This window comes from Agelaius phoeniceus, chromosome 3 (genome assembly GCF_051311805.1).
Source record: "Agelaius phoeniceus isolate bAgePho1 chromosome 3, bAgePho1.hap1, whole genome shotgun sequence".
In the NCBI taxonomy this organism is placed as follows: Eukaryota; Metazoa; Chordata; class Aves; order Passeriformes; family Icteridae; genus Agelaius; species Agelaius phoeniceus.
The window spans coordinates 63,289,463-63,315,665 of NC_135267.1; the positions used below are offsets into that span (position 1 = coordinate 63,289,463).

Here is a 26,203-nt window from a genome sequence, read left to right on the forward strand (position 1 = left end):
AGACTTAAATGCTTTCCCTTTTACAACACAAACAGCCCAGCCCCCTACTGAGAACTTACAACTTGAAAATGCAGGATTTGTTATTTTACTATGAAAATAAGAAGAAAAATCCTCATGTAGAAATTATATCATCTACAGTTGACACTGGAAAACCTGAAAATGTATCATTCAAATGCCATCAATCCATCTAAAATTTCAAAAATCAGCATGAAATAACAGAAATGCAAGGATAATTTAATATTTATTTAGGTCTTAAGATCTTAACACTGCAAGAAAGATTTCACTGGACTGGTAAAATTATTAACATTACAAATTTAAGGCAGCTGTTACATAGTGTTACATTAATATTTCAGTCAGACTGAACTCTTCTTTAGATACATTCATGCAATTAACTTCTACGCTGTAATTTGAAATATATGGGATTGCTTTGTTTCCTTGTATTAGACCTATCTGGTAAAACTTTTCTCAAACAGTACAAAGAATGGACTCATTGTTTTTCTTGGCAGAAGTAAAAAGATCTAATGACTTAATGGTTAAATGACTTATTTGATTCAAGAAACGCATGTTGAGAATGCCTTGGAGATAAATATACATCTTATATGGGTATGTCACATGCAAGCATGGAGAAATTGAAGTTTGAAACATTAATATTCTTAGCTAAAATCATTTTCCCCCCCATAGAAAATCCAAAAATATCCTTGCACTGAGAAGTGGGTCCATGAAACTTCATCCTTCCCAAAAGATTCCTCTCCAGGCCAAACTCTGTTGGGATGAGAAATCTTCCATGCAGCTGTAAACAATCCTCTGTGTTGTCTCTTATGGTTCACTCTGATTTCGGCTTTTCTCTTCCTTCTTCAATACCTGAAAACATATGGAGAGCAGCTTCTAAAAATCTCTCAATAAAAACAACCCAGTGAAGGGTTTGCTTAGAGAGGTTCTTCTAATGCATTCATCTTTCTTTTCCCTTTTTCCATGTTGTTTCTCCTGAACTTGCTTGCATGTGTTACCTCACCTGCTGTGAAGGAAAAGAGCAGCTGCACACCTGATGGCAGTGGTTGTCCAGTAATGAACTGCACAATCCCCCCTCCCTCACTCCCATTTTCAGATCAGCCTGACCCCCTGCTGCACACCCAACCTTTGATGGCTGCAGGGGTCTGGGAACACTTAGTTCCCTCACCTGCTCTGCTTACCTACCAGCAAACTAAAATAGATGTTACTATAGCTGAATCTAAGCAAACAACTTGGTTTGAAAGAGAATTTTAATAACTGTGTTTCAGAATTCAATAATTGGAAGCCCCTCTCCATTTCAACACTGTATTTTTAAGTATTTGCAGGTACATCTCCCTTTTCCAAAAGTACAAGAAAGAATAAACAATTACTACTGAGAGGATGCTTTTCTCTTCTTGTAGTGGCCATTTATTTCAGTAATATCAGGAGGGCTGAGTTGAGTGTACAGCTCCTTAAAGAAATTATTCTAACTGCAGGACACGTCTCTTTTCTATGCTGGGCTGGGCAGCAGACTGTGTTTTTTCTGGCAATGGAAACATTCAGCTATTTCATATGCCTGTTCCTGGACAATGAATTACTACTGGTATCTGACAAAAGTATTGTTCTTCTGACTAAGCCCTCTCTGCCAGACATCTCAAATACAAATATTTCTTTTGGAGGTTTTCAGGCCTGCTGCATGCTGGAAAAGAAAGACTTATGATAACCAAAGGCAAAAAAGAAGCAAATCTTGAGAATACTGAGAGGAAAATCCAATCACAAGTAAGATCACCTGCTAGTGCAATATATGCACAGGCAGTAAGTACACCATAAATCACTTTAAAAACATAGTTAATGAATTCCAATATGGGAAACAATAGGATTCATCTGCAGTTAGAAATCACAACTGCATAGCTGCCTTGCTGAAAGGAACAACACCAAGACAAATGGGTCTGCATGTTGCCAGCAGCCCAAGTACAAAGGCCCTGGGTGTTGCTGGCACACCGGTGTAATGGGAGAGCCACAGTCAAAGGTTTAACAACCAAAACAAGAGACTGGGACCAAAAGATTACAGATAGTTTACAATGTTGCTCCAGAGCCAAACTTATGTCTTCTGCTTTCTCCTAGAAGGAACTTTTCCAATAATTTTAAAAGCTATTTTATTTGCCTTTTTGAAAGCACCTCTTTCCTTTCTTCTGAAGCACTCTACTGCAGATGCATCAAATAGTTTGGCAGGAATGCAGATATCCTCAAAATTGTGGACAGACGCTGGCTTGTACAAAGGGCAAATTTTTCCTTCCCTACCATGTTTGTGGTTTAACTTGGAAAAACTAACTGCAAATCATTTTGTCAGTAGTGAGGTTCTATTTAATGCATCTCCAGAGGCAAATAAAAAAACTCCAAATCCAAAACAACCCCTTCTCACCCCAGAAATCTTCTTATGGCAGACTGTTTTGATTTGCAGTCTTACTGCTCAAAAGCCCCTTTTAAGTGTACAGTTTTCAAATAATATTTTCCCAGGTCTTGCATGGTGACAGACTGGCATAATTTTACATCTCTGCTGTTTGTGGTGTTCCTGCCACACACTTTGGGTTAAGTTTGTGCAAAGTGTTTCAAGCTCAGAAAACCAGCACATGACCCACAGCATTTTCTGTTTTGCAAGTGCTTGAGCCACAAAGGACTTGGGATCAATATTCCTTATCTATGTGAAGGAAATGATGGAGAGGACAATAATGCCAGGGTAAACCTTGAAAGATGTTGGGAGAGTGAGGAAACTAAGTTAGCTCCTCTAGGGCAGCAGGCTGCAAGGAGCAGGGATTTTGTTATGTATACTTTGGAATAGCGCAGGAGATTTTCCACCATCTACTTATTCAGGGACTTGTTAAGAATATGTGATTCTTTACCACACTATTATTCTTCATACAGGACTTAGGTCAAGTGAAATTACTCCTTGCAGCTGCCTTTTTTGGAAACATCTTTCCCGAATTAACTTAAAGATGTTAAATAAATGTGAATTTGACATCACACTGAGGACTGAATACCCATCTTGAACACTATGACCAGTGATTGATGGTCCTAGAGCAAAAACAAAAAGGCGTTTTACACCTGGACGCTAATATGGGCAAACTGAAAGTAAAACTGCTTTGAGCTTCTAGCATTGGATTCTACCTGGTATTGAAGGACTTGTTAAAGGGAGTTGTGTGTGCCATTAACTACCATGTGAATTTCTTTCCCTCCAGCTGTGATTTGCCACAGCAGCTATTATGAACGTCATTTGCTTATTTCATTCAATTTGATAAATGAAGAACATCTTTCATAGATAAAAGGAACCTACTTTTAATCTTGTGTTTCTTATTTTCCCTTTTCCTCTCCTCAGCAATGGGTGGCCTAGGCAGGATAGATGATGTAGAGTCTGCACAGTTAAGTTTACCCTGCACTAAAGTGATCTTTCATTCCTGTTATTTCACTGACAAGAACCTGTTCATTTTCTCTGAGTAAATTTATATGGTGAGAAAGTACCTTATACCTGAAAATACTAAAAGACTATATTTTCATTTCTCAGTCTAAGCCTACCATTAATGGCATTCGTACAGAATGATACTTTATTCTAGCTGCATTTAATGGGTTCATCAGCTAATAAGTGGGCTGTAAACATCTCAGGTAATTGCCAAGAGCTCTTAAATTAGTACTGTAAGTTATAAAAGAGAATACATATTCATAGCTCATCAGGCTCTCCAGCAGACATTCTGTTCATCCGTCTGTTTTTAAGGGCAGGCAAGCAAGATGTTTCAGTGGAACTTCTGTCATTTTCCTTTGTTTTAGTCAGCTTAAAACATTCTACACTTTCAGAGAAACATACTCAAGTCCTGATGGTGTATTTCACGAGATAATATTCCTAAAACAATACTCACATTTTTGCGTATCCCAGATGTAGTTGTTCAGGACTTCTCCCACCAAGTAGAATACATTAATTATTACAGTAACGGCGGCAAAAAAGATTATTTTGACACCTGGGCTGAGGTGCTCAAGAAGTGGGTACACCCACACTCCTGTAACGTGGTGAATCCAGCACACCCTGAAACAAAACAAAAATAACAAGCACTGACTCTTACAGCCCTGTTTTACGAAAGTAGCTTGGTCTGTAGGCTTAGCTACTGTAACCCAAAAAGCAATTATATGAAAGGCCTGCAAGTTGCAGGTGAACTGGAGCACACCCATCCAGAACAGACATCACAAATGATGAAACTATGACTGATTTCCCACATTCTTACTGCTTTGCTTTCAATTTATTATGAACAGTTGGCCTGTTTTCATTTCTGATGTAGGCAGGTATTTCCTTGCTCACTTATATTTCTGAGGAAATCCTTGTTTTGTGCCAAAGATGGAAACTGCAGCAGCCTCTGTTCCAAGCAGGTTCTTTATCCTAAAAGCATTCAGGGTTCTACAGGCTCTCCTACCATCTCTCTCTGCTTTCTGCAGTTCTCCTGCTTTCACTTCATACACATTTGTGTTTTTCTTTTGCTTTTCCTCGCTACACATGGTAATCAGTTTTTGGGTTTGCCAGAAGCATATGGTTTAGATTCTCTTGTGGAGAATAATTTCTTCAGCAACTGTGTTTTAGATTGGCCCTCCTTTTCTTTCAGCTACCTGCTATAATTTGGAATCTAGTAATTTTTCTCTAGGTAAGATAAATATTTTTTTTAAAGACCAAACAAAACCACACCTCAAAAATAGTGCCCAGCCCCACAGCCAATATACAGTAAAGGAAAAGGATTGATGGTGCTTTGCTGGTGACACAGAGATTTTTAGCATTCATACAGAGGACATTGTCGGTAGACTAACTCAAGAGACAGACTATCAGCTTTACTGCAGTGCAACCTGAAGAAGCACTCCAGGTGTGTGGTTTTGCTGTGTGTGGCTGCAGTGGACACCTGCATCCTCTAATGAGATTGCTTTTGTGTTGAGATCTGATGCAGTGAGTGGTGAAGTCAGAGGGAGCAGAGAGAGCCCATACATTCCAGTAGGTGGAAGTTAAGAAAAGCAAATACTGGCAAACAACTGAGTAAACATCTCAGAGGCTAACTGGGTAAAGTGCTCAGTGAAGGCAAGCTGGGGCTTTGCTGGGCTCTCTTCAAAAATGTAAATCTTTTCATTTCTGACCTGAAAATTTGAGTGAAAAGCTCACAGTGAAGCACAGCTAGAGCAGCTGCACAGACTGTTATACATGGGGATTTCCATGGTTTGATTCACTTGCTGATGTTTCTATTTGCTTAAGGAAGATTTTTGATCACTAGATCAACAGTCAAAGGCTCCTAAAGGGCAGAGATAGAGAAGTCCACAGAAAACTGTTACCATAAAATTCTGTCACACAGGGAGTACAGAATCCCTGTTTAACAATCACCCTGGAAATGTACATGGTTGTCATAGCTTCTCTCCTCCTTGGAAAAGCTTTTATTACAGCCCAACCCTTAACAGTTGGACACTTCACTTGGGAAACTACATGTGTCAGTAAATTAATCTGCATGATCTAAATGCAATTAAACCCCCTCTCTGCAAATCAGTTCACATATGGGAAATTATCTCTGTACTTTACAGTTATTTTCCCCAGTATTCTTCTGTGATAGAATTAACCTGACAAGATAAAATTATCTATGAAAAAATGAAGTGTTCCTGTGTAACCCATGGTAACAGGGGACACCTTGTTCCTTTTGATGAAAGAAAAAGATGAGACAGTTGGGTAGAAGGTAGTGGGATGTCCCCTGCTACCAGGTTCGCTTAGCAGGGAATGTCTATTATTGCCTAACAATTTTCAGTTTCATTTACTTTTTTCAGTTTTCATTTGCTTTTTTTTCCTAATGATCATTCTGTGAAAAACAAGCTCCAAGGAAAAAGACTGAAAAAGAGCCAGTCTCTTTCTGCACTTATTTTCTCTGGTGTGATAAAACTTCCCAGGATTATAAAGTACCTTTACAGAGGGACTTTTCAAGGGACCTTCTAAATGGCATCTACGTAGCCAGCTTCACGAACCAAGTAGAAGTGGCTTTTACTAGATCACATTTATGCTAGAAAGAGGAAGCATTTTCTCAATCAAACCAATGAGTCAGTGATGAGCTCCTGCATATCAGCAACATCTGGTTAGTTCAGGCTTTGCAGAGAGCTCACATACTCTGCTCCCTGCTGCCCAGCTCAGGAGCCCACTCCCTGCATGGTGATGCTGCTTGTGCCTTCAGTGTAGCTGTTGTTTGCCTGTCCCAGGAGTGGCCACACCGTCGGAATCGCTTTGAGCATGAGAGGGACCACTCTGGAGACAACAGTCACAAACCCACCTGATCCTTCTAAAAATGAGCCACAGCACGCTGCTGGCTATGCTGGGGTGCAGTAATATTAGCCTTCTCTCTCTGAGCAGTGACACACTGACTGCTCCAGCATTGTCTGTACCACAAGCAGAAGCAGCAAAGGGACAACTGCTGCCATGGAAACCTCACCTGGTGGCCTTTCTTAGTGGGTTTGATCCTGCTGCAATACAGGCATTCTCGAGGCTGCACTATAAAGGGCAGATCAACCATTCGCATAAAGCTTCCACACCAGAGCGTTGATTGCCAACGTTAATGAATGCCCTCAGTGCTGCCACTCCAGTAGCCTTTACTCCTATCCAACCTCATTATTAGTTAAGCACAGGGAAGCATGCATTAAGATTTACTTAGGAGTGCAAAAACTAGATCAAATTGAAGACTTTGTTATTGAATAGGTGTAAAAAATGTGTCATTTAGATAGAAATAAACTGAGGAGAAAAAGGAAAAGGAGAAAAAGAGGAGTAAAACTGGACTGGCTACTCTGAGAAGATAAAATTAACCTGAACCTCCCTGTGATTTGGAAGAGTAGCAGCTGTATGTAGACATAACTGTATATTTTCAAAGATGAATGTGTTACAGGTCATGGAGTTCATCTAGCCATTTGTTAGAAACAGTAAAAAAAGAAGGAATGGAAATATTCACACATTGTATTTAAATTAAAATGTCTGTTAAAAAAAAAGTAGTTGTTTTTAAAAATTTTCAACCAGTTGGTGCAGAAATCAGAAAAAGCTATTTGAAAATGCACAGTATTGCTTGTTTTTAACAAATCTGTCAAAAAATGTGACTTTGTAGCTAGTTTTCACTTCTACTATACAGTAGATGTTGTATATCTCTCCTATCAAAGTAATCAGGAGAAAATGAAAACTATGCAGGAAACATTTATTCTTTGGATATAGATCTTTTGTTAATGAGGAAAACTAAGCACAAAAATTTGTTGGAACCTTGTGGTTTATGGGTACTCTGTCAGTTTAAATGATACAGCTGTAACAACAACACTGTAAGACCTTAGGCCTGGCAGAATCAAGCTCAACAAGTGAGTATAATGGCAGATAATAACCATGACACCTCACTAATTTTGTAATGGGAGGTGTTGTAGAAGATGGTTGTTCCTTCATGGTGGCTGCTCTCAGTTATCATAGCTCAGCAGTATTTTGTGGTCTGGACTCTCAGTTTCCACCCATTTCCTGCCCAGCTTGACTCCTTCATATAATCTGTCATCATCAACAACCAGCACTCTAAGTTCTGGAAAAAGGGGCTGCTAGATGAGGGGCTATGTAACTTCTCAAGAGTAGCAAATGAAAGGACACAGAATAATAATGCATGACATAAATTGGGTGAAAAGCTTCTTATTTTCTTCCTTGTGACAGAAGAATCACCTCAATGCAACTCAGAGACAAGAGATTCAAATCTGGTAATGGAAATATTTTTCTGAATGATACCTAATCAGTCTCTGGAATGCTCTACCCTACCTTTCAGTGATAGATCACTGAAATAGAGATATTCAAAAAAGTTTTAAAGTATGAAAGTCTGGAAGTCTATTTAGTCCACTCATCTTCTCTAGGCTCTATCATGCATTTCTAGCCAGTTTCTGAAATCAGGAGATTGTACAAGCAATAAGAATGTGCACAATTATGCCTAAGTTTAAAAGAGTACAAGGTATATAAACCACCAAGACCAAAGGATCTAAGCACCTACATTTTGACATAAGTTTTGGAAGAAAACTCCCCCTTGAAGGCTGGTTTCCTCATAATGGTCTGCTAAGCTCTCCTGAAGCATCTGACATTGGCTCTACCTGGAGTGTGGGTACATGACAACTCTCATCTATGAACAGCAGTTCCGTTCTGGTTACTTGCAGCAGCAAATCCTCTCCCAGATCTTCAGTACTCTTCATATTTCCAGTGGCTGGCACAAAGGAAGGTTGAATCCTTGGTTCCAGACAAATCGTAGGTGAGTTCCCAGTGGCTACTCTTTAGCAAACAGAACATGGGCATTTTCTACGCCTTTATTTCATGATCTTTTCCAGCATCACTCTCTTCCTTTTCCACCAAGAGTGATAACTTTACCCAGAGCTATTAAAATGTGGAATGGCTTCCAAACAAGGTGATGGGCTTACAGCAGCTGAGACATTCAAAACAAACAAACAAATAATTTGTGGTTGTAGTGCAGGTCCAGTCTTGTCCTTTCAGGGACAGGAGCACAATGACACACACTAAGCTTGTTCTACTTTTGGTTTCTAATACTGACTGATGTGAGACACATCTTCAAAACTCCCCCCAAAAATACAGGAGAGTTTGTTCTGCATCGAATCAGATTTCTTAAGATCTCAGCTATATTTAAAATACTGGGCTTCTTATATTAACAGCCAGCCAGACCTAATACACCTACACCAGGAATGTACATAGTTTAGGAATTTTAAAGACTAAAAAGTAAGTTCAATAAACAGTCATCATTTAGGAAATAACAGCAATCATCCCCTCTTGTTCCATTTTCTTAATGCTGGATTCTTCTCCATTCATCTGAATGGAGAACAATACATGGGTCACAGGACTGTGCTACTGGTGTGGAGTGGCTTATGCAACAAGACCTGAGAAACTGCAGCTGCAAATATTGTCACATCCAGAATGTACTCAGCATGACATGGTGCTGGCATCCTCTGGGAGGAACAAAGCTTAGCAGAAATTAGTGTTTATGTACAGGTAGCTACAATGACAGAAATTTAGCAGATTCACTGCAAAGCGCTGTCATCTCTGGAAGTCATCTATTTTGATAAATAATTTTTCATTTTAAATATAGTAATGGTTGCTATGCCTTCTTGAGCTATATTTGAAGGAGCTGCACAAGGAAGTGAGAACATATTACCCATGCACTTCATCTGTGATTGTGCTGTTGCTTTGACTGAAACATTTGAGGATGTGGAGGTGGAGGCAAGCCAGAAAGTAACAGTCCAAAATGGCTATGTGAGACCTAACAGGCTGGGGATCCATACAGCCTTCTCTTGCTGAAAGCAATTCTGCCCTCCCCTCCACCTTCTGGGTCAGGTACAAGGGATGGTAATCTTCCCGTGGCCTATTTCTTCTGCTTCTGTTTCTTCCTACTCTTTCCTCTTTGGGGCAGCTCCAGCTCCAACTCTCTTCTCCTGCTCTGCGTTGTCTCATCTATCATCCCCTTCTACATCAGCCTTCCACTCTGGCTTCAAAGCCTGTTTCTCTCTCCCTCTCCCAGCATTCCCCACTTAGTTTCACGATTTCACCTTTGCATCTGCTGAACTGTGAGCTGTATGTTTCTTTATCCACTTCTCTTTTAACCCATGATTTTAGTTCATTTCTTTTACTTGCCCCCAGGCCATTTTACTTTATTTTTTCTCTAACCATGGACTCCTCTGATCTTTATAGAACTTTTATCCCCAGTGCTCACTTCCAAAAGCATGCATGATGCCCTTCCTACATACAAACCCTCAGCACAGCTTAGCAAAGCCATATTGTGTCTCTCCCGCTCCATTGCCACCACCAACCTCAAAAATCCTTCTGGTTTCTCAATCCTGTCCTTCTTTATCAACATGACTGTCAATTTTCACCAAGCTTCACACTCTAACCCACCACCCCTCTCTTCTGAATGTCAAGGTTTGTCCTAGCAGTCTGTGCCAACATCTGCTCTTTCTGATCTTCCTCTCCTTCTATGGAGAATTGCTAGTGGAAATCCTACAGCAAGCCTGATAGAATCAATCTCAAATTCATTCCAAATCCTCAGTGTACATTCCTTTCTTAAATTTGTTCAAGAAGAATTCATCAAATTACCCTATCTAAATGCTCTCCCTCAGTGAATCTAAGGAACTCTCCTACAGTCACTTCAAGAGAAACTTTATTTTCAAATCAAAGTTTAAAAGCTCTTTAAATAGATTTATAAAAGAATGAAAGAATGAATCAAGTCTAAGCTTGGCACATGTGGAGGCAGCTCCTAGTGGATTTGAGATAGTTATAAGAGAGCAGATCATGTCTTTTGCTCCCAAACATGCAGCCCAGCACGACTACAGCAGTGGAGTCAGATTCTTAGGGTCTGTTTTTTTGGCATCCTGAAGTGCTCAAAAGTAGAGGGAAAAGGAAAACCATTTAAAATAAACGTATTTGTCTCAGTTTATTTTAGGGACATATTAGGCTCTGATATTAGTTACCATGATGTCATTCTTGTTACAAGGAGCAACACATTTTTGGCTCTTTTCTGTTCCTTGACAACTAACTCCATACACTCATTGGCAGAATTTTCTGGTAGTACTGGCAAATGCTCTGGTTTTCTTAGCACTGTCTAGATTTAACAATTCAATACAAACTGTGACCTTGTCAAGCCATGCTAAATAAAGCCAATAGGCTTTTCCCATTTATCCCATGGCCTCGATCCTGAAAGTCCATGTATGGTGTGCCGCATGCAATGCAAGTCTGGGGATGTTCTGCCTGGGCACAGTTCCTTGTGAGCTCCCTCTCACAGAGAGTGCATAAGCTAAGTGTGCCTACTCAAAAACTCTTTGACTGAAGGGACAGAATGCAAAAAAAACAAAACAAGCTTTTACTCTTCAAGAAAGGATGTTTCTCAGAAAACAAGTCTGAATCATGCTCAGGAGATATCAAGTTATGTAGCTATGTTCTTCCAATTTCAGTGATGCTATTCAGAATTGTTTGCCAGTTTTCTTGTTTACCAATTATACATTAAAAAGCACTTGCTATTCTACCACCTCTTTCATATATGACAGATTCAGTCATATACAAAATAAAACAAGCTTTCCTCTACTTGGAGTTGAGAAAAGCATTCACAGAATCAAACCTAAACAACATCCTCCTGTATATTCCTTTCCTGTAAAAAGTGCAACACAATACATAAAACATGTAGGATGGTAAGAAAGTTTCAGCTGAGATGGGAAGAAAATTCAAAATTCAAGAACAAAACATAGAGAACATCTGATTAGCAACTGTCTTCACTTTATTCTGAGAGTTGCAGTGAAAACACTTCTGCTTAGGGAAAAATGGAACAGGCAAAAGAACAAATTCTCAAGTGGCAGACCCCTAAATTCTAGTTAAAAATACATAAACCACAAACTAAGCCTCAGAACGGGACCCATGGTCAACCCTAGGTACAAAGGAAGGAAGTTCCACCAGGCTGTATGGAACTAGGTCATGTGCAGATGTGAAGGTATAGTCTCATTTTAATACACTATGCTAACCTTGAGGGTGCCGCCAACAAGGACAACAAATTTGAATTCAGCAATTCCAAGCCCTCTGAGTGATTAAGGTCTCTACTGTAATGTGGTCACTTGGCAACAGGAAGACAGTGGATTTCAGCTGTGAAAAGAAGCCACACCCTGAATGAGAGGGGTGAAAAACTCCTCACTTTTCATACTTACTGGTAGATTTTTCCAACCTGTGAATATGACATATTATAGTGATGTAATGGGACCAAGATTTGGCTTGCAGCCTCAAGCACATCTTGGATAGAGTCTTCAATAGCACCTGCAGGCTGAAGACATGCAGAACTCTCAAGTGATGGCACAGTGTAGCTTTTGTCTGCCTCCACTAACCTGCAAAGGCCTCCTTCCATAACAGTAGAAGGAGAAATGGGTTGTATGTGCATAATTTAAACTTTTAAGATTGTCTCATCTCATTTAAAGAGAAATCACAACTTGGAAGAAGGCAAATCACTTGAGAGTAGCCCTATCTGTTTTGGAAATAATATACGAGCAGGCAAAACCAAAAAACAGCAAAAGCAAAGGGAGATAACCACAGTCTGTGCCTGGGTAATTATTAATGCAAGTAATTATTTAATGCAGAATCTGCTTCTCCTGCTTTACTTGTCCTACAATTTTGTTTGACCTTGTAGCTGCAGGATACACATGCACTGTAGTAGGTAGGATCAAACTAGATGAGCATCACACTGATACGGTAACAGATTCTTAAAAGATTTGAGACACATCTGGTTTTGTTTCCCTTGTAAAACTGGACTGTTTCAATTTTAAATTCTTATTAAATACTATTGTATGTGTCTACTTAGATGATTTTAGGAGTTGCCAGAGGAGGTCAAGCCATAGGTACCTGCTAATCTGTCTCCAGGCACCATTAGAGGAAGGTCAAGAACTATCACAGTTAAGCATTACTGTATATGGGTTAAGAACATAATTACTTTTTCCTGAGGGAATAATCATATACCTTTTTGCATGAGGCTGCCCTTATCTTACAATTACAAATATTATTCTTTTTTAAGAAGGGTATGTATGTTTATAAAAGCTAATGGCAGAATGTGTCTATTGTCCTGGGACACAACATCCCACTTCAGCTGGATTAATAGCATTGTGTGATTACTGAGTGTGTGGATATGTATGAAAAATGACCTCTCTTAGCTGGATCAAAGGGACAAATTGCATAGTTGAAGCAGTGTGATAGTACTGCCTCAAGACCATGTTACTCTCACATTAGTTTCATCTCTCTTGGTTGGTGGAAATTTAGGAAAATACCTTCTTAGCTGAGAGAAGGATGTTGTGAAGTAAAGAGTATGAAATGGGGGTCATGAAATGCAGAAAGGATAAGGGATAGATGGCATCAAAGAAGAAATATAAATACAACAAGGTTTAGTGAAAAATAAATACTAGGGTGACCAAAGTATATTAACTCTGTCATGCAAGTCAGGTGCTTGATTAGAAACTGCCCAAAGACTTAATTTAATGTTGTACAAGAAAGATTATTTCTGTTTTAGTTTGATTTCTCACCACCGTTTGCATTTCTTAAAACAAACTTTAGAGTGTTTGGATTACTGACTTATTCTGTAATCAATTTTACAGAAAGAATTTATGAATCAGTAAAGAAAAAAGACAGTGTTCTATCTTTTCTCTTGATGCTTAAATACTGATGCAGGAAATCATTTGCCTAGTCTCAATTTTATTTGATAGAACAAAAACCCCAAGCAATAAAACTAAGGTCCAAGAAAAACATTTAGCTTGAAAAATGGTTGAAAAATGTACCCTTGGAAAGACCACTGCTTACATGGGATTGTTCAACAAATTCCTGTTGTGTGAGGTTTGGCATATACTTTCTAAAAATATAAGCATCTGGGGAAACCAGACAAAGCCCAGGTCTTGGACCAAACGAGGCATGCAGCGTGAATCTGTTAGCGATTATATCCATAATGAAATATGTGCCCAAATTTAGCAGTACAAAACCCCCAATACAATGTGAAAACACAGCATGTACAGCCCTTACCATAAAATATAGCCAACAGCGAAGGTGCACACTGCAGCCAGTCCACAGCTCCTGCTGGGATACTGATGATGTGTTGTTCTCATCTCGATTAATACAAAGGGCAAAACTGTTGTGTGCTGGAAAAAAAAAATAAAACAATGAGGAAAAGCAGGTGATACAAATGGTTCTCTATATTTTCATTTCAATTCTACAATAAGAAACTTAATCGCAGACACCTGAAGACAATTCTTGATGGCTAGAAAGACAAGGTAAAGTAACTATAAAATTGATCAATAACCCGACAAGTATCATCTCTAAAATGTCCAATTGTTTGAGAGAGCAGAGGAAAACTGAGTGACCAGAATGTACTTTTTTTTTCAGGAATCCAAGGCAGATACTCAGTGAGTAAAAAGGAAATGTGTCATGAAGGGACACAGGTCCCTACCCCAGTCTGGTCCTGCAGTTGCTCTGTGATCTCTGCCATGTCACTTCAGTTATTGTGACCATTCTGGTTGGAAGGCAATACATTTGCTTTTCAGAGACTAAGTACAAACAATGCCAAGTGAATGAATATAAATGGATGTATTTAACGCTTCTGAGAATTAGGTTTAAATGTATCTCAACTGGGGACTTGAAAACAGGAGACATATTTTCAAAGGATAGCATCAATACCTCTGTTCCTCCATCTGCAAGACAGAAGCAATTACATTCAGAAAGGTGTTGTGAATCTTAATTTTTCAGTTGCACAAAATAGTTTTAGATTCCTAAATGAATCATATGAAAGCCAAAGCTGTAAAAATCATTTTCAGCCACTTGTCTTTATTTAGCTGTGAAACTCCTTATTTTGTTATTTTCCCATACACATTTCCTATATTGCCCCTTCTGAGAAGGCCTGTTCATTCAATTAATGTCAGCAGCATGAAAAACTGCATCCAGCCTGCCCCCAACACTCAATGTCTACATTTCAGAGTGCTGGCAAGCATGAAAATATACATAAGCAAAGAACAAATGTGCCAGGAAATAAACCCCATAATTTCTGAATATACAGCTCACTTAAGACCACAGCATTAGTGGTGACTCCAGACACATACCCTGCCTTGCCTCCATGGGGCCAAGTTTTTGCTGGCATCTAAAGGGAATTACTTCAGTTGAGAGGTTAGCTCTAGGGTTTGGTAAGACTGACTGTGAACTCTTCTGCCCTCTCCACAAGAAGGCCTGGAGGTGTAAGGACTGCAAGGGCAGCCTAAGTCCTAATGCAAGTTCAGTCCTTCCCCAAGTACTTGATCACCAACTGGAAAGGAAAGTTATTGCATACACTGGCCACATTCTGCCATCATGTAGTTCTGGGGGATGCTGGAGGTCGGATTTCTAAGTTTGCAATAATTACAATGTAAACCCAGACTGATGTTCACCTGTGTGCAGATAGGAGAGGCATGGAGTAGAAATATCTTTGTGTGGATTACAGGTTCAACTGAGAAGAAACACAGTGGGGTCTAAGCCTTTAAAAACTGCAAAGAAGAATGGTTTGAATGGAAAATGGTAAGATAATGGAAATGCTCCTGCTGAGAGATGTAACGTAATTGAATTGGATATCTGCTCTGATTTTCAAGGCATTGGTAATTAATGACTAGCATTTGGAGAATGTCAGGTAGATAATACAGCAGTTAGGGGAGCTTTCAATTTCTTCATCTTCTAACAACTTGTTCCACCCCCATCCCTTTAAACAGTATAAATCAGCATCAAGGGAATGCAAAGGTGTTTTGTAGCAGTGTGGTCTGCTATAAAGGTGCCCACCATTAGATTAGGTCTATGAACTGCACAGGACCTTCAAAATCCATGATCAGGGACTGACAGCAAAGCAAGCCCTGGAGATTCACCTGCACATCTTGTGTCTGTATGGAAAAGGTCTCCAGGAAGAGAGAGATCAGTGCCTCACTCTGCAGAGCCCCCAAAGCAGAGCAGCTGGAGGCTGTGCAAATGTCTCCTGCCCTGCCCCCATAACTTATTCAGAGAAAAAAACAGAGGAAAAAAACAACTATTAATACCAAAATCCACCCTTGATACTCCTTGTACAATGCATTCTTGTAATCCAGTCACTTAGTTTAACTCTACACTCTACGGATGATTGTTACAGAGCTTGTGAGCTCAGTTTCTCCATGTAAATGTTTACTGCTTTCGATACTGCTTGTTGATGAGTTCTTCATTGATGATAACAACTCAACAGCTTGCCAATTAAAAAGTAGTTAAAATAATTTCAGCAATCAAGCCTTAATCTCAAATACTCTTCTTTCCCTCCTCCCAATTTTTATGGTTATATAATCAAATAGGTTATTATTTTCCTAAATTCTCACTTCTGCTCTTTTCTAAAGGTAAGGGTGGAGGGAAAAGCATGATCATGAGCTCTGCCACTAAAAAATTTGTGTACAAAATCCCATTAAAAGTACAGTGGAATTAGAAGTCTAAGGAGAAAATCAGAGATATGTAACTTTAATCTCAGTCTGTTAAAGCGAATGTCAATGCTACATGCAAACACTGCAGTTTTACAAATTTAGAGTATGAACTTTGATTTGAAATGCTTTTGTGAAAGTGCCACTCTAAAAAGCTGCTTCAGATCCTTTACCAAACCACAACCAAGATAAAATTTCTTTTCTCTACATTTCAGCTACTCCAAAAACCTTGATTTAAAAAACATGAAATTCTGTAGTCTGGGATGCCTTCTATCCAACAGTGTCAATAAAAACTCTAGACTGAAGCATAGTGGAGATGGTCAGGGGTAAAATGTGCTTGCAGTGGGATCCATCAGGGCAGGGTATTCTGCAGGGGGCCTAAGATTTCATATCCTCTAATGTTTTTGCCACCTGATTTCTGAATAAACAGGCCAGTGGGAATCTGAGGCTTAGAGAGAAAATAGCATTGATATTTCCCTGACCTGCCTAAAGATCACGCTGTGCCGATCAAACATACCTGACTGGTACCTCTGGGACTGATCCCTTTTACCGACTGGCACGCGGGGCGACAAAACCACATTTTTCACCTTGTTTGCCAAGGTATCTCCTGGGGCTCACTTACTTCAGAGAAGACTGAGGAATGAGGAAGTTCAAACAACAAGGAGGTTTAAACAGTAAGGATGATTAGCTGCTCTAACAGCTTTCCAGTAGTTGCCATTTTGCACCATTAAAAGTTTTTAAGAAAAGAACAAATATATAATTAGAGTATAATGACTAGTATAATATTACAATAGTAGTAAACCATGCTAGCAATACTAATTAATGTTATATTGATTGTTGCAGACCTCTTTTTGTGAAAATCTTTTCTTAGGATTTTTGCTCTTCTGAGAAGCTGAGGCCTCAGAAACAACATGTAAACAATGGTTATCTGCTGCTGTGGAATGCATCAGGTTTGTCTGTGATTGGGCCATCTTGAATGTTTACAATTAATGGCCAACCACAGACCAGATAGCTTGGACTCTCTGTCCAAGCCACAGACCTTTGTTATTCATTCTTTTCTATTCTATTCTTAGCTAGCCTTCTGAGAGATGAAACCTTTCCTTCTATTTCTTTTTAGTATTGTTATAATGTAATATATATATCATAAAATAATAAATCAAGCCTTCTGAACATGGAGTCAACATTCTCGTCTCTTGCCTCATCCAAGAACCCCTGTGAACACGGTCACAATTGATAAGGATTTTTAATATGGACTAGATAGCTACAAGCAAAACTGTATTTTTACCTGGACATCCTATTCTTCTCCAGCTGAGACCAGCTGCCCCTGTGAGATGGTTTTGCCTGTATGACTGTGCTGACACAAGAGACTTGTGCTGAGCACTGTTGCGGCCACACCAGGGAGCACCATTCCCACTGTCCCAGGAAGGCAACCCTTCCTGCCCATGTTCTCTGTGGTGACTGCAGGCTCAGAGTAGTCCCCAGCCCCCAGCTCAGCCTAGGCAGCAGTGGGGGAGAGATCAAACCTTGTAGCATTAGGAGGAGCTCCTACACTGAGCTTTTTCAGGGCTCAGTAACTGCATCTACTTGTAAGAAAATGCACCCTGTCAGCTTCTCCAGTTGTGACTGTGGCGCTATCTGCAAGGTGTCCTCACAGCCACAAATCCTTTTTTCCTCTGGAGAGCCAAGACAGCAGTCCTCAGACCCATTATTTACCCCTCTCTGAAGGGTAAATAATCTCTCATCTGCCAAGACCACTTTGTGGGCTGAAAAGCTGACCATAAGCCCCCTTTACCCAGCCACAGCATTACCCTGCTCAGACCCTTCACTGCCTGCCCCTGCTACTGAAAAGCCAGCTCTGATAAATCTTTTTGCTAGGAAGTGCTGGTCTCAGCAGAGTAGAAAGCTGCAACTTCCTCTTACTCTGTGTCTACCACATGGCATTTCTTCCCAAGGACCCATCACCAACAAGTGGGGAAGAAATATGGCTTGCCAAATCTCCAACTGCTAGAAAACAGAGAAACCAGCACAATGCACAGAGCCTGAATGAAATGTGCAGGAAGGTTATCATATGGAGAATCTGACCCACAAGATACTCTGGAGACTAATTTCAAAGAAGCAACCTCTGAGTGAAGCTGAATTATCACACACTATAAAGCAAGCCATCCTGGGATCTTGCAGGTGGATTAATTCCTACAGCCACTGTCACAGCATCCTGAGAGAAACTCTGCTCATTAATAACTCTTAAAAAGATATTATGAAAATATGTACCACTCCCCCACATGGTATATATGCGCCTAATGACATTTGAGACCAGAAAATCACATTACAAATATGCTCCACAGCTGAAGTGCTGGCTTGGGAAACTGAGCTTTGATGGAGGACTGTGCTTCCCCGTTGTAGGTGTGCTCTGCAACAGTTACTTGGAAAAAATATTTTATGTAAATTGGGTACATTAACAATGAGTTCTGTAATAGTCTTTGGGCAATTAAGTGCTCATTCTTGAAAGCCTGATTATATATTTTATCTTTCAACCAGTAAGTGCTGCTTTTTTTAACACTGGTTTCAACAGTACCTTACTTGGCCTTTTCTCCCTACTTTAACTGTGTTTTAAATGGAATCTTAAAACTTTTCAAAAGGTGCTAAATTGACTGCTTTATGTATTGTATCATCAGCATAAACATCGTAGTGATGTCTTCCCAAGTCATCCTCCTGATCTGCACTGACTGTCCAGAACTACCTTTATGACAAGGAGCTCAGTCTACAGAGGCATCTCAGACACCCAGGTAGCTCACAGAAGTTCTGTAGGAATGGTTAAACTGAGGGTCACAAAAGTTGTGATTATAATTCACTTCAGCCAACAGACTGTGATTCATTACTCCGTTTAATCAGATGGAAAACTACAAGGTATAGGACATTTTAGCTCAGTAAAATAATGTGCACCTCTGAGGCCTACATCATGACATTCAGCCCATGTTCTTAAGAGTCAGCAAAAGTCCAGTGACAAGAAAGGAGCCCTTGCAGTTTTGATATCCACCAACATTTTAACTGATGGACTGGGAGCCTCCTGGGAGTGTTGGTGTGTCCTGCCACAAGGAAGCTGCAGATGGGTTTTCACCCAGAGAACTTGTGCAGCCCAGGACCTGGAGGGCTACATCTGCCACCCAAAGCTGTGTCCATGTCAAAGCCTCTGCCCTGGCAAGGACAGCTGCTTCAACATCTGCTAGGGAAACTACTCTGCAGCACACTGCCTCTGAGCCTGAGACTTATGCTGGTGTAAATTTGGCAGTGCTCCCCTTCTTTGCACCCTTCTGTGCAAACTGCTGTGTTTTCTGTCTGCCTCTGCTTTCTTTTAAAATTTGCCTATAAAATATAGTTTCCATCAGCAGGATCTTATCCTGCCCCTTTTTCTTGTGAACTCACAACAAGATTATGATGTTAAACAGCTGCTCCATGTCAGAATGAGTGGAACAGTCTGTCCGCCACTCTTTCTTCCCTCTCAGGGGTTTGTGCAGCACCTTGAGATAAAGAAAACAGAAACCAGCAGCAAACTGACCTATGCCTATTCCTCTAAATTTAAAATCACTACTAGTGTGTTCATCCTGGAAACCAATACTAATAGGCCTAAAAATCCCTAAGCTGTAGTCAGTGCCATTTGTAGAGTAACAGTAGCAATAAAGCTCATTTTTCTGCATGCTCCTAGCAGAGTACCATGGAAAAACCAGATCAGGAACTAGTAAAATAGAGGCATGATTATGATTTACTCCTTGAGAAACTTCTGAGAAAGGAACAGCTGGCAAGAGAGTATTTATGTGTTGTCTGAAGGATGATACCTTCTACCAAGGCAGCCTAATCCATAAAGAGAGCAGCAGGATATCAGAGCTGGGTGCATAATAAATTGGAATCCTTGAGTGAGTCTGAGCCCTTATGAGACTGAAAGTGCTGGTAGCACTTTTCCTCTTACAAATGAGAAATTATGACTATTAAATGAGACATGCTGATGCACAGGATGCACTCCAAGGCAGCCACAGACAGCTCACTAATTGTTATGGTAGATTGGAGGGAGGAAGAAGTATTATATGATCTAAACGAAGACCAATACCTAATAATGCCACAAAACACACAAGAGCCAAAGATAACCATTTTCAATCAATATGAGAGTGTGGAGTTCTTTGAAAAGAAAATTAACACTTCCTCTCTAATGTTACCCCTTCTTTCCCTTTTTTTCTGTAGAAAACCACAGTGGATATGGCATTCCAGACTTAAGAGGATTTCTACACTTTATCCACACATACCTGACGTTGACAGCTTTGTTCTTGTTTCTTCAGACACATGCAGTATATACTATATATTGAAATAGCAGTGTCAATCTGATCTCACCCTACGACTGTACTGGTGTCAGGGAGGTTATATATAGGTGTTTATCTATAGAATTTCCACAGTGCCAATCACTGAAGCACTTCAGCACCTCAAAAGCATTACTAAACATACCCTCACAATAGCCCTGATCTGTAGGAGCAGGATATCCTATCCTCATTTTGAAGAAGGGCAAGATGGAGATGGCATGCCTCACTCAAGGTCACGTAGGGTAGCTATGGAGGAATGAAGAACCACATCACATTCCTCAGTTCCATTCCTGGGTGTTTGCCTAAGATGAGCAAACATGTATAGAGAAATAACAAAAAATTTGGTATGAAAGCCAATCTAATCCTTCAAGTTTACAGCTCTGAGACATCTTGGCCCTTTCAGCATCTATCAGTTGTTACCCTGATTGACCCCCTGTCCTGGTTCCCCTCTGCTTTTGGAGGCTTCTTCAATTGCCTCCCTCTGAGATATCTGTCTGTCTTTCATCTCAGCTCCTGCTGCTCCAAGCTGCTTTCTTGCAACTCCCATCCTTAATACCTTAACATGACACACAAAATCTTGGTCACTTGGACTTGAAACAAGAAGAGGGTAGGGACCAGACACAGTACATACAGTATAGCAAAACTGTGTAAAACCAGTGCCATGTTGCCAAATGGAACAGCATCGCTACGTGTTTAATTTTCTTTAACTTTTTTAATTCAACGTAACTACTTTCAATGCTTTTCATGTATGCAGATATCATTAAACATATGCCAAGTGCAATGTCACATAAATCAACTCTCTCCTTTTGCTGGGATCCCTTAGCCAGGCTTTCTTGTTCATTCTGTGCCATGCCCAAACTTCCCAGTCTGCTCCTGCCAGCAGGCACTGCTTGACCCTTAGCAGACTTTTAAAATACAAGACAATCATCAAAGACCAGACCATTTCCTGGTTCTGTGCACTCAGCCACAGCTGAGCAAACCCTCCAGAACCTAATTTACTTTCAACCTCAAGTCCTTATTTTTGCCGTGAAATCCTTAGAGAAAACAGGCTACTAACAACTTGGAATATACATACAGATATATCCTGCTCAAGGAGCACTCATTAATCACAGTGTTATGCAAAGTAATTTTTCTACATATTTTTCTCAGTTTATTTGCCTGCTCTAGAATTTCTTAAGCTACTATTTGCAAAAAGGTTTATCTAGGCAAAGAAATATATTGTTGTCTCTTAAAATTATCCTTAAAATTAAACACACACACACAGACTTTTACAGGGGTTACCAAGATTTAATTTGCATGAATGAATATTTGACTGTTTTTGCAGATCATGCTGAAAAAGTGCTTGTAAAGTCATTGAGCCCTATGTATTCCTAGCAAAAAAATCACTAAAGAGAGCTTTTTTTAAAAGACGTATTTTACCAATGGTTTAAATGAGATTACTCATATGGAAAATACTATTCCTTTCCCTGAAAAGTGAACTCTTTCCATACTCGAAGGAGAGAAGGGAGAAAATAATTTGTATCAGTATGTTTTCTAAATCTCTTTAACTAACTTGAAAAGTTTATCAGTACATAAAATATTTTATATTAAATTCTAACATCTGGCAATCTCCCAGGACTAGTACTAAGGCTTTCACAGAGGGATATTTTTGGTTTCATGATAGCCAAAGTATCCTTTTTCCAACCTGAAAACAATGGACTCTGAATCTGTCACTGGTCCAGGACCAAATATTGCTTGTCCTGGGCTTTGGGCCAGTATATTTGGGGAAAGAAATTTCACATTTGGGAAAATAAAAAAACCCCATTATTTCTCGGTTTCTTTTTCAAATGGTGACTCTTTGATGCTGTTCGGAAATCTAAAATCTTGGAAGTGGTTACTGAGGGACTGGATTTATTGGGTGTTGTGTAGGTGAGGTAGCCAAAGGTCAAACTTTGGTCTATCACATGGTGATTGCAACTATCTGCAATATGGTTCAAACAATTTATCTCACAGATATTGTTATTATCTTTATTTCATTATTTCTTTACATTGTACATGCAAACTCCTTTAACAAATAGCTCTGGAGGACGTAACCTCCTAATCTTTTTTGTTGTATTACAGAAAGCAGTAGCAGACTAAGGAGAGAATACTCTTACTGCTGCACCCAACACTCTGTCTGTCTGTCCAGTTTTACTGGATGTGCACTGCCCTGAGTCTTCTAAACAGCACATACTCCACTGCCAGGCAGAGGTGTATGCCTGTGCAGCAGTGCAGGGCGAAGCTGTGTGACAGCAGCTGCCCACTAGCAGCTACTGCCGAGCCACCCAGCAGGCGTTGACGAGCCATGGCCTGGCACCAGGGCAGCTGCTGGTCTCACACTCTGTGCTCAGGATGCAGAAGGCCAAGCCTGGGCATAGTGGCACCACAGATTCCTAAGAGCAGGAGTGTCTAAGGCACTAGCATGTGTTGAGGTGCAGGGAAGAGGGAGTACATGGTGGGGGTGTAGGGAAGCCAAGAGGCATGGGCTGGGTTCCTGCATTGGTTGAAAGGCAGATGGAGTAACAGGTATGGCTGAAAAACTTATTGAGGGTGAGAACGAGTTTGTGCAGGAAAGCAGGGGAAGGACAGAGATGCAGGCAGCACTTTATTTAGGAGAGTCATTTTGCTTCAAATGCAATTAGTTGTAAACGCTATTGTTCATCTTAAAACACCTGTTATTTTGATCAATAGTAAAAGCCTACCCACCATAGTAAAGACAGGAATGTCAGGCAGAAAGACATTACAAAATCTATAGCCTGACCCTTTAAAACCCAACTTGAACCATCAGATTTGACTTATGAGACTAGTAACAATAGTGCTTCATGCAAAAAGCATTAGGTTAAGGCTGGATCAGGCTAAGTTGCCAAACACACCCTGGCATAATTAATCAAGAATATTTCAAAACCAGATCGCCTCCAAGAGGTTATTGATCTCCTGTCACGACACGTTTTCCTCATGAGGTGTTACAATGCTATGTAGCTGAGATGTGCTGGCGTGTATTTTTCAGTGACTAAGCCTTGATCTATCTTCCTGGATTCCTGCCACTGGTGCACTGACATCTGCAACTACTCATGTTTGACAGTCTCATGCATGAGCTATGTGGCTTCCAACTTGGATGGGATTAGTATAGGAGACTTTCAGAATACTTCAAATGTAATTGAAAGCAGATAAATACAAGGGTCTCAAGAGGATGGCATGCTTTTTACAAACAGAATCACATTAAATCATGTGTATAAATGCTTGGACTAAGAAAGATCTTAGTGCTAACCAGTATAGTATGCAAGAAAGTGTTTGTCCTTGCTCTTAAATATGTATGAATCCTGATAATGTCACTTCTTTCTAAAATCCAAACACAGTGCATGGCTGAAGTGCAGTTTAGACAAGCATGATAAGGTACATGTTTGGGGAGAAGGGCAGGAGAAGAGGAATCTACTCAGAGACTGACAGGTGCTCTGCCTTTCACCCATGCCTGCACTAAGGAATTAATATCTTCCGAGAACCATCCCTGCCAACAGATGAGAGCTGAAAACAATATACGTCATGTAACTACAGGTTATACTGTTATAGTGTCAAATATCAATAAATTACAAGTGATGTTTTCTTTTAGAGCAAAATCCAACCTCATTCCTTACACAGAACACAGAAGAAATACATTTCTATGTATCTGTTTTTTCTCAGAAAATGTGGATATTGATATTGTAATCTGCAAATGTATTCTGCACATATTTATTGAATACTATAAAATAGAAGATGCAAATAAAACTGATGTTAACACTGCTGTAAAGAGTTTATCTTTCACATTTGTTACTTTTTTAGACTCTGAACTCTGTAAACATAAGTAATCTTGCTTTAACACAGAGCTTTATTAGAAAAAAACAACAAAACCTTTCAGTGGGAAATGGCCTTTCTTGCAGTCAAATACCTTTTTGAGGATTATAGTGATGGGCAATATACGAACATATGAGAGCAGTGATACTGAACATATACAGTATCAAAGGGGTCCAAGATGATCAGGTTGCAGTAGTACTAAACCTATGGGCTTCTCTGGGTTCTCTTGCAGACTCTGGCCTGATTTTTTCTCTTCAGTTTAATGTTGGTATGCCTGTCTCTGCTTCCCTCACTTACAGCTCTATCCCAAGCCAGGCTGATCTCACTGAGCTCTCAGTGACTTGCACGGCTTTTCTATTTTAAATGTGAAAAAGGAAGGAGAACTGGAAAAAAAATCTGATTCTTCTTACCACATAGTAGCATTTTTCCTAGCAAGCAGAGGAGCAGAACAACAGCAGTCACCATGGGAGAGCAGTGTGTGCGCAGTAGGGTTGCAATGGGATGAATGGCTTCTTACTCTGCTTGGTATCACAGCTCCTATCATGGAGTGAAGTCCTCAACAACTTCTGCTCCATCCTCCCAAGGTAGTTAAAGTGAAGTAACCCTTGGTTTCCTTCCCATGATACTGATAAATGTGGCCTAAAATTTCATTAATTTGGTGATAATTGTAGTATCATAATGCATTTTTGGTACTATAAATTTTATCTGTATTCTCCCATTGCCACAGGGATTCCAGACAGAACTTCCTTTGCAGCACCTGCTCTTAAAGCTGTGCTATCAGTCTTCTGTGAAGTTCTGTCATATATGCTCCAGCTGGTCTGAATTCTTCTGTGCTGTGGGATGGATGCCAGCACTGGGATAGAGGTCACTCACACATGCAAATGGTTCATGAAAATTCTTGTTTAAACATAAGAAATACATTTTTTTACTCTGAAGGTGATCAAACACAGAAAGTGGTTGCCCAGAGAGGTTGTGGAATCTCCATCCTTGGTGGTATTCAAAACCTGACTGGACACTATCCAAGGCCATTGGCTCCTGCTAACCGTGCTTGAGCAGGGCGTTTGGACAAAACAATCTCCACGGGTGCCTTCCCACCTCAGCAAGCCTTTGATTCTATGACCCTAAGGGCTTGGCTGTTATGGTCACTGGCCTTTATAGCCAGTCTTTGTCAGCCCCTCGGTGTCTCTTGTCCATCTCCACTCCCTGGCCAACGCTGGGTCTAAAAGAAGTTGCTGCATTAGAAAAAGAAGGAGAAATGAACCAACCTGACCTGCAGTATTTCTGCCCTCTGCCCTTCAGAAGTGTCTCTTGAGTATTTTCTCTCTTGAAGACTCTCAATATTTTCTTAATTGAAATGTAACTCACCATTTTTTAACTGGGGAGCAGAAAGATGTCAAAAATCCCCAGTTCTACATGTTTGCCTCATTGTTAATGGTCACACTAGTGGTGTGTGAATGTATGCTTGAAGCAGAAGATTTTAGAAATGCCTTTGAGGTGGGAATGGACTAACCAGTCACTAGATGTATTTCACAATGGTAGCTCTAACATTGTTCTGTTGCAGTCCCCAAGTGCAAGAATTGCAGCATAAACCCTTTTAAACAGGGAAAATCACTACAAATGTGTAACTGAAGAATAACTGTGATCCCAAGTTGCCTGAGACTAACTGATTGACCTTATACTGGGGAATGGTGTCTGTTGGGAATACGAAGAGACACACTTAATTAGGAGCACTTGAACTCCATAGCAGTGATATTTTCCACTAGGAAGAAGCACAAAGGATAACCCCATTGCTAAGAGAAAGACCTAAGAACCATCTCAAGTGCATCAGGCAGCAGTGCAGGTATGGGAGCCAGCATGGTGGGCTAGGCTGTACACAGGAAGCTGGGTGAGAGAAGGGAGACCTCTTCCAAACAGCAGGCTAGCTGAGAAAGGCTGGTTAGAGCCTCTTTCTCCAGAACTGGAGCTGCAGCCACCTCAGCTGTGCTGGCTGAAGACTGATTGGCTCAGATTTGGGT

The 26,203-nt window shown here is 40.2% G+C and overlaps 1 protein-coding gene across 1 annotated transcript in view; it reads right to left on the minus strand.

The window, feature by feature from the left end:
• Positions 1-222: 222 nt before the first annotated feature.
• AIG1 (androgen induced 1) overlaps positions 223-26,203 on the minus strand; it is a 125,276-nt gene continuing 99,295 nt past the window's right edge. Inside the window, exons 4-6 of the mRNA XM_054629974.2 lie at positions 13,574-13,689; positions 3,897-4,060; positions 223-861 (exon numbers count right to left, since the gene is read on the minus strand). Of these exons, the coding sequence (XP_054485949.1) occupies positions 824-861; positions 3,897-4,060; positions 13,574-13,689 (318 nt within the window). The 3' untranslated portion in view covers positions 223-823. The remainder of the gene's footprint in view (positions 862-3,896; positions 4,061-13,573; positions 13,690-26,203) is intronic.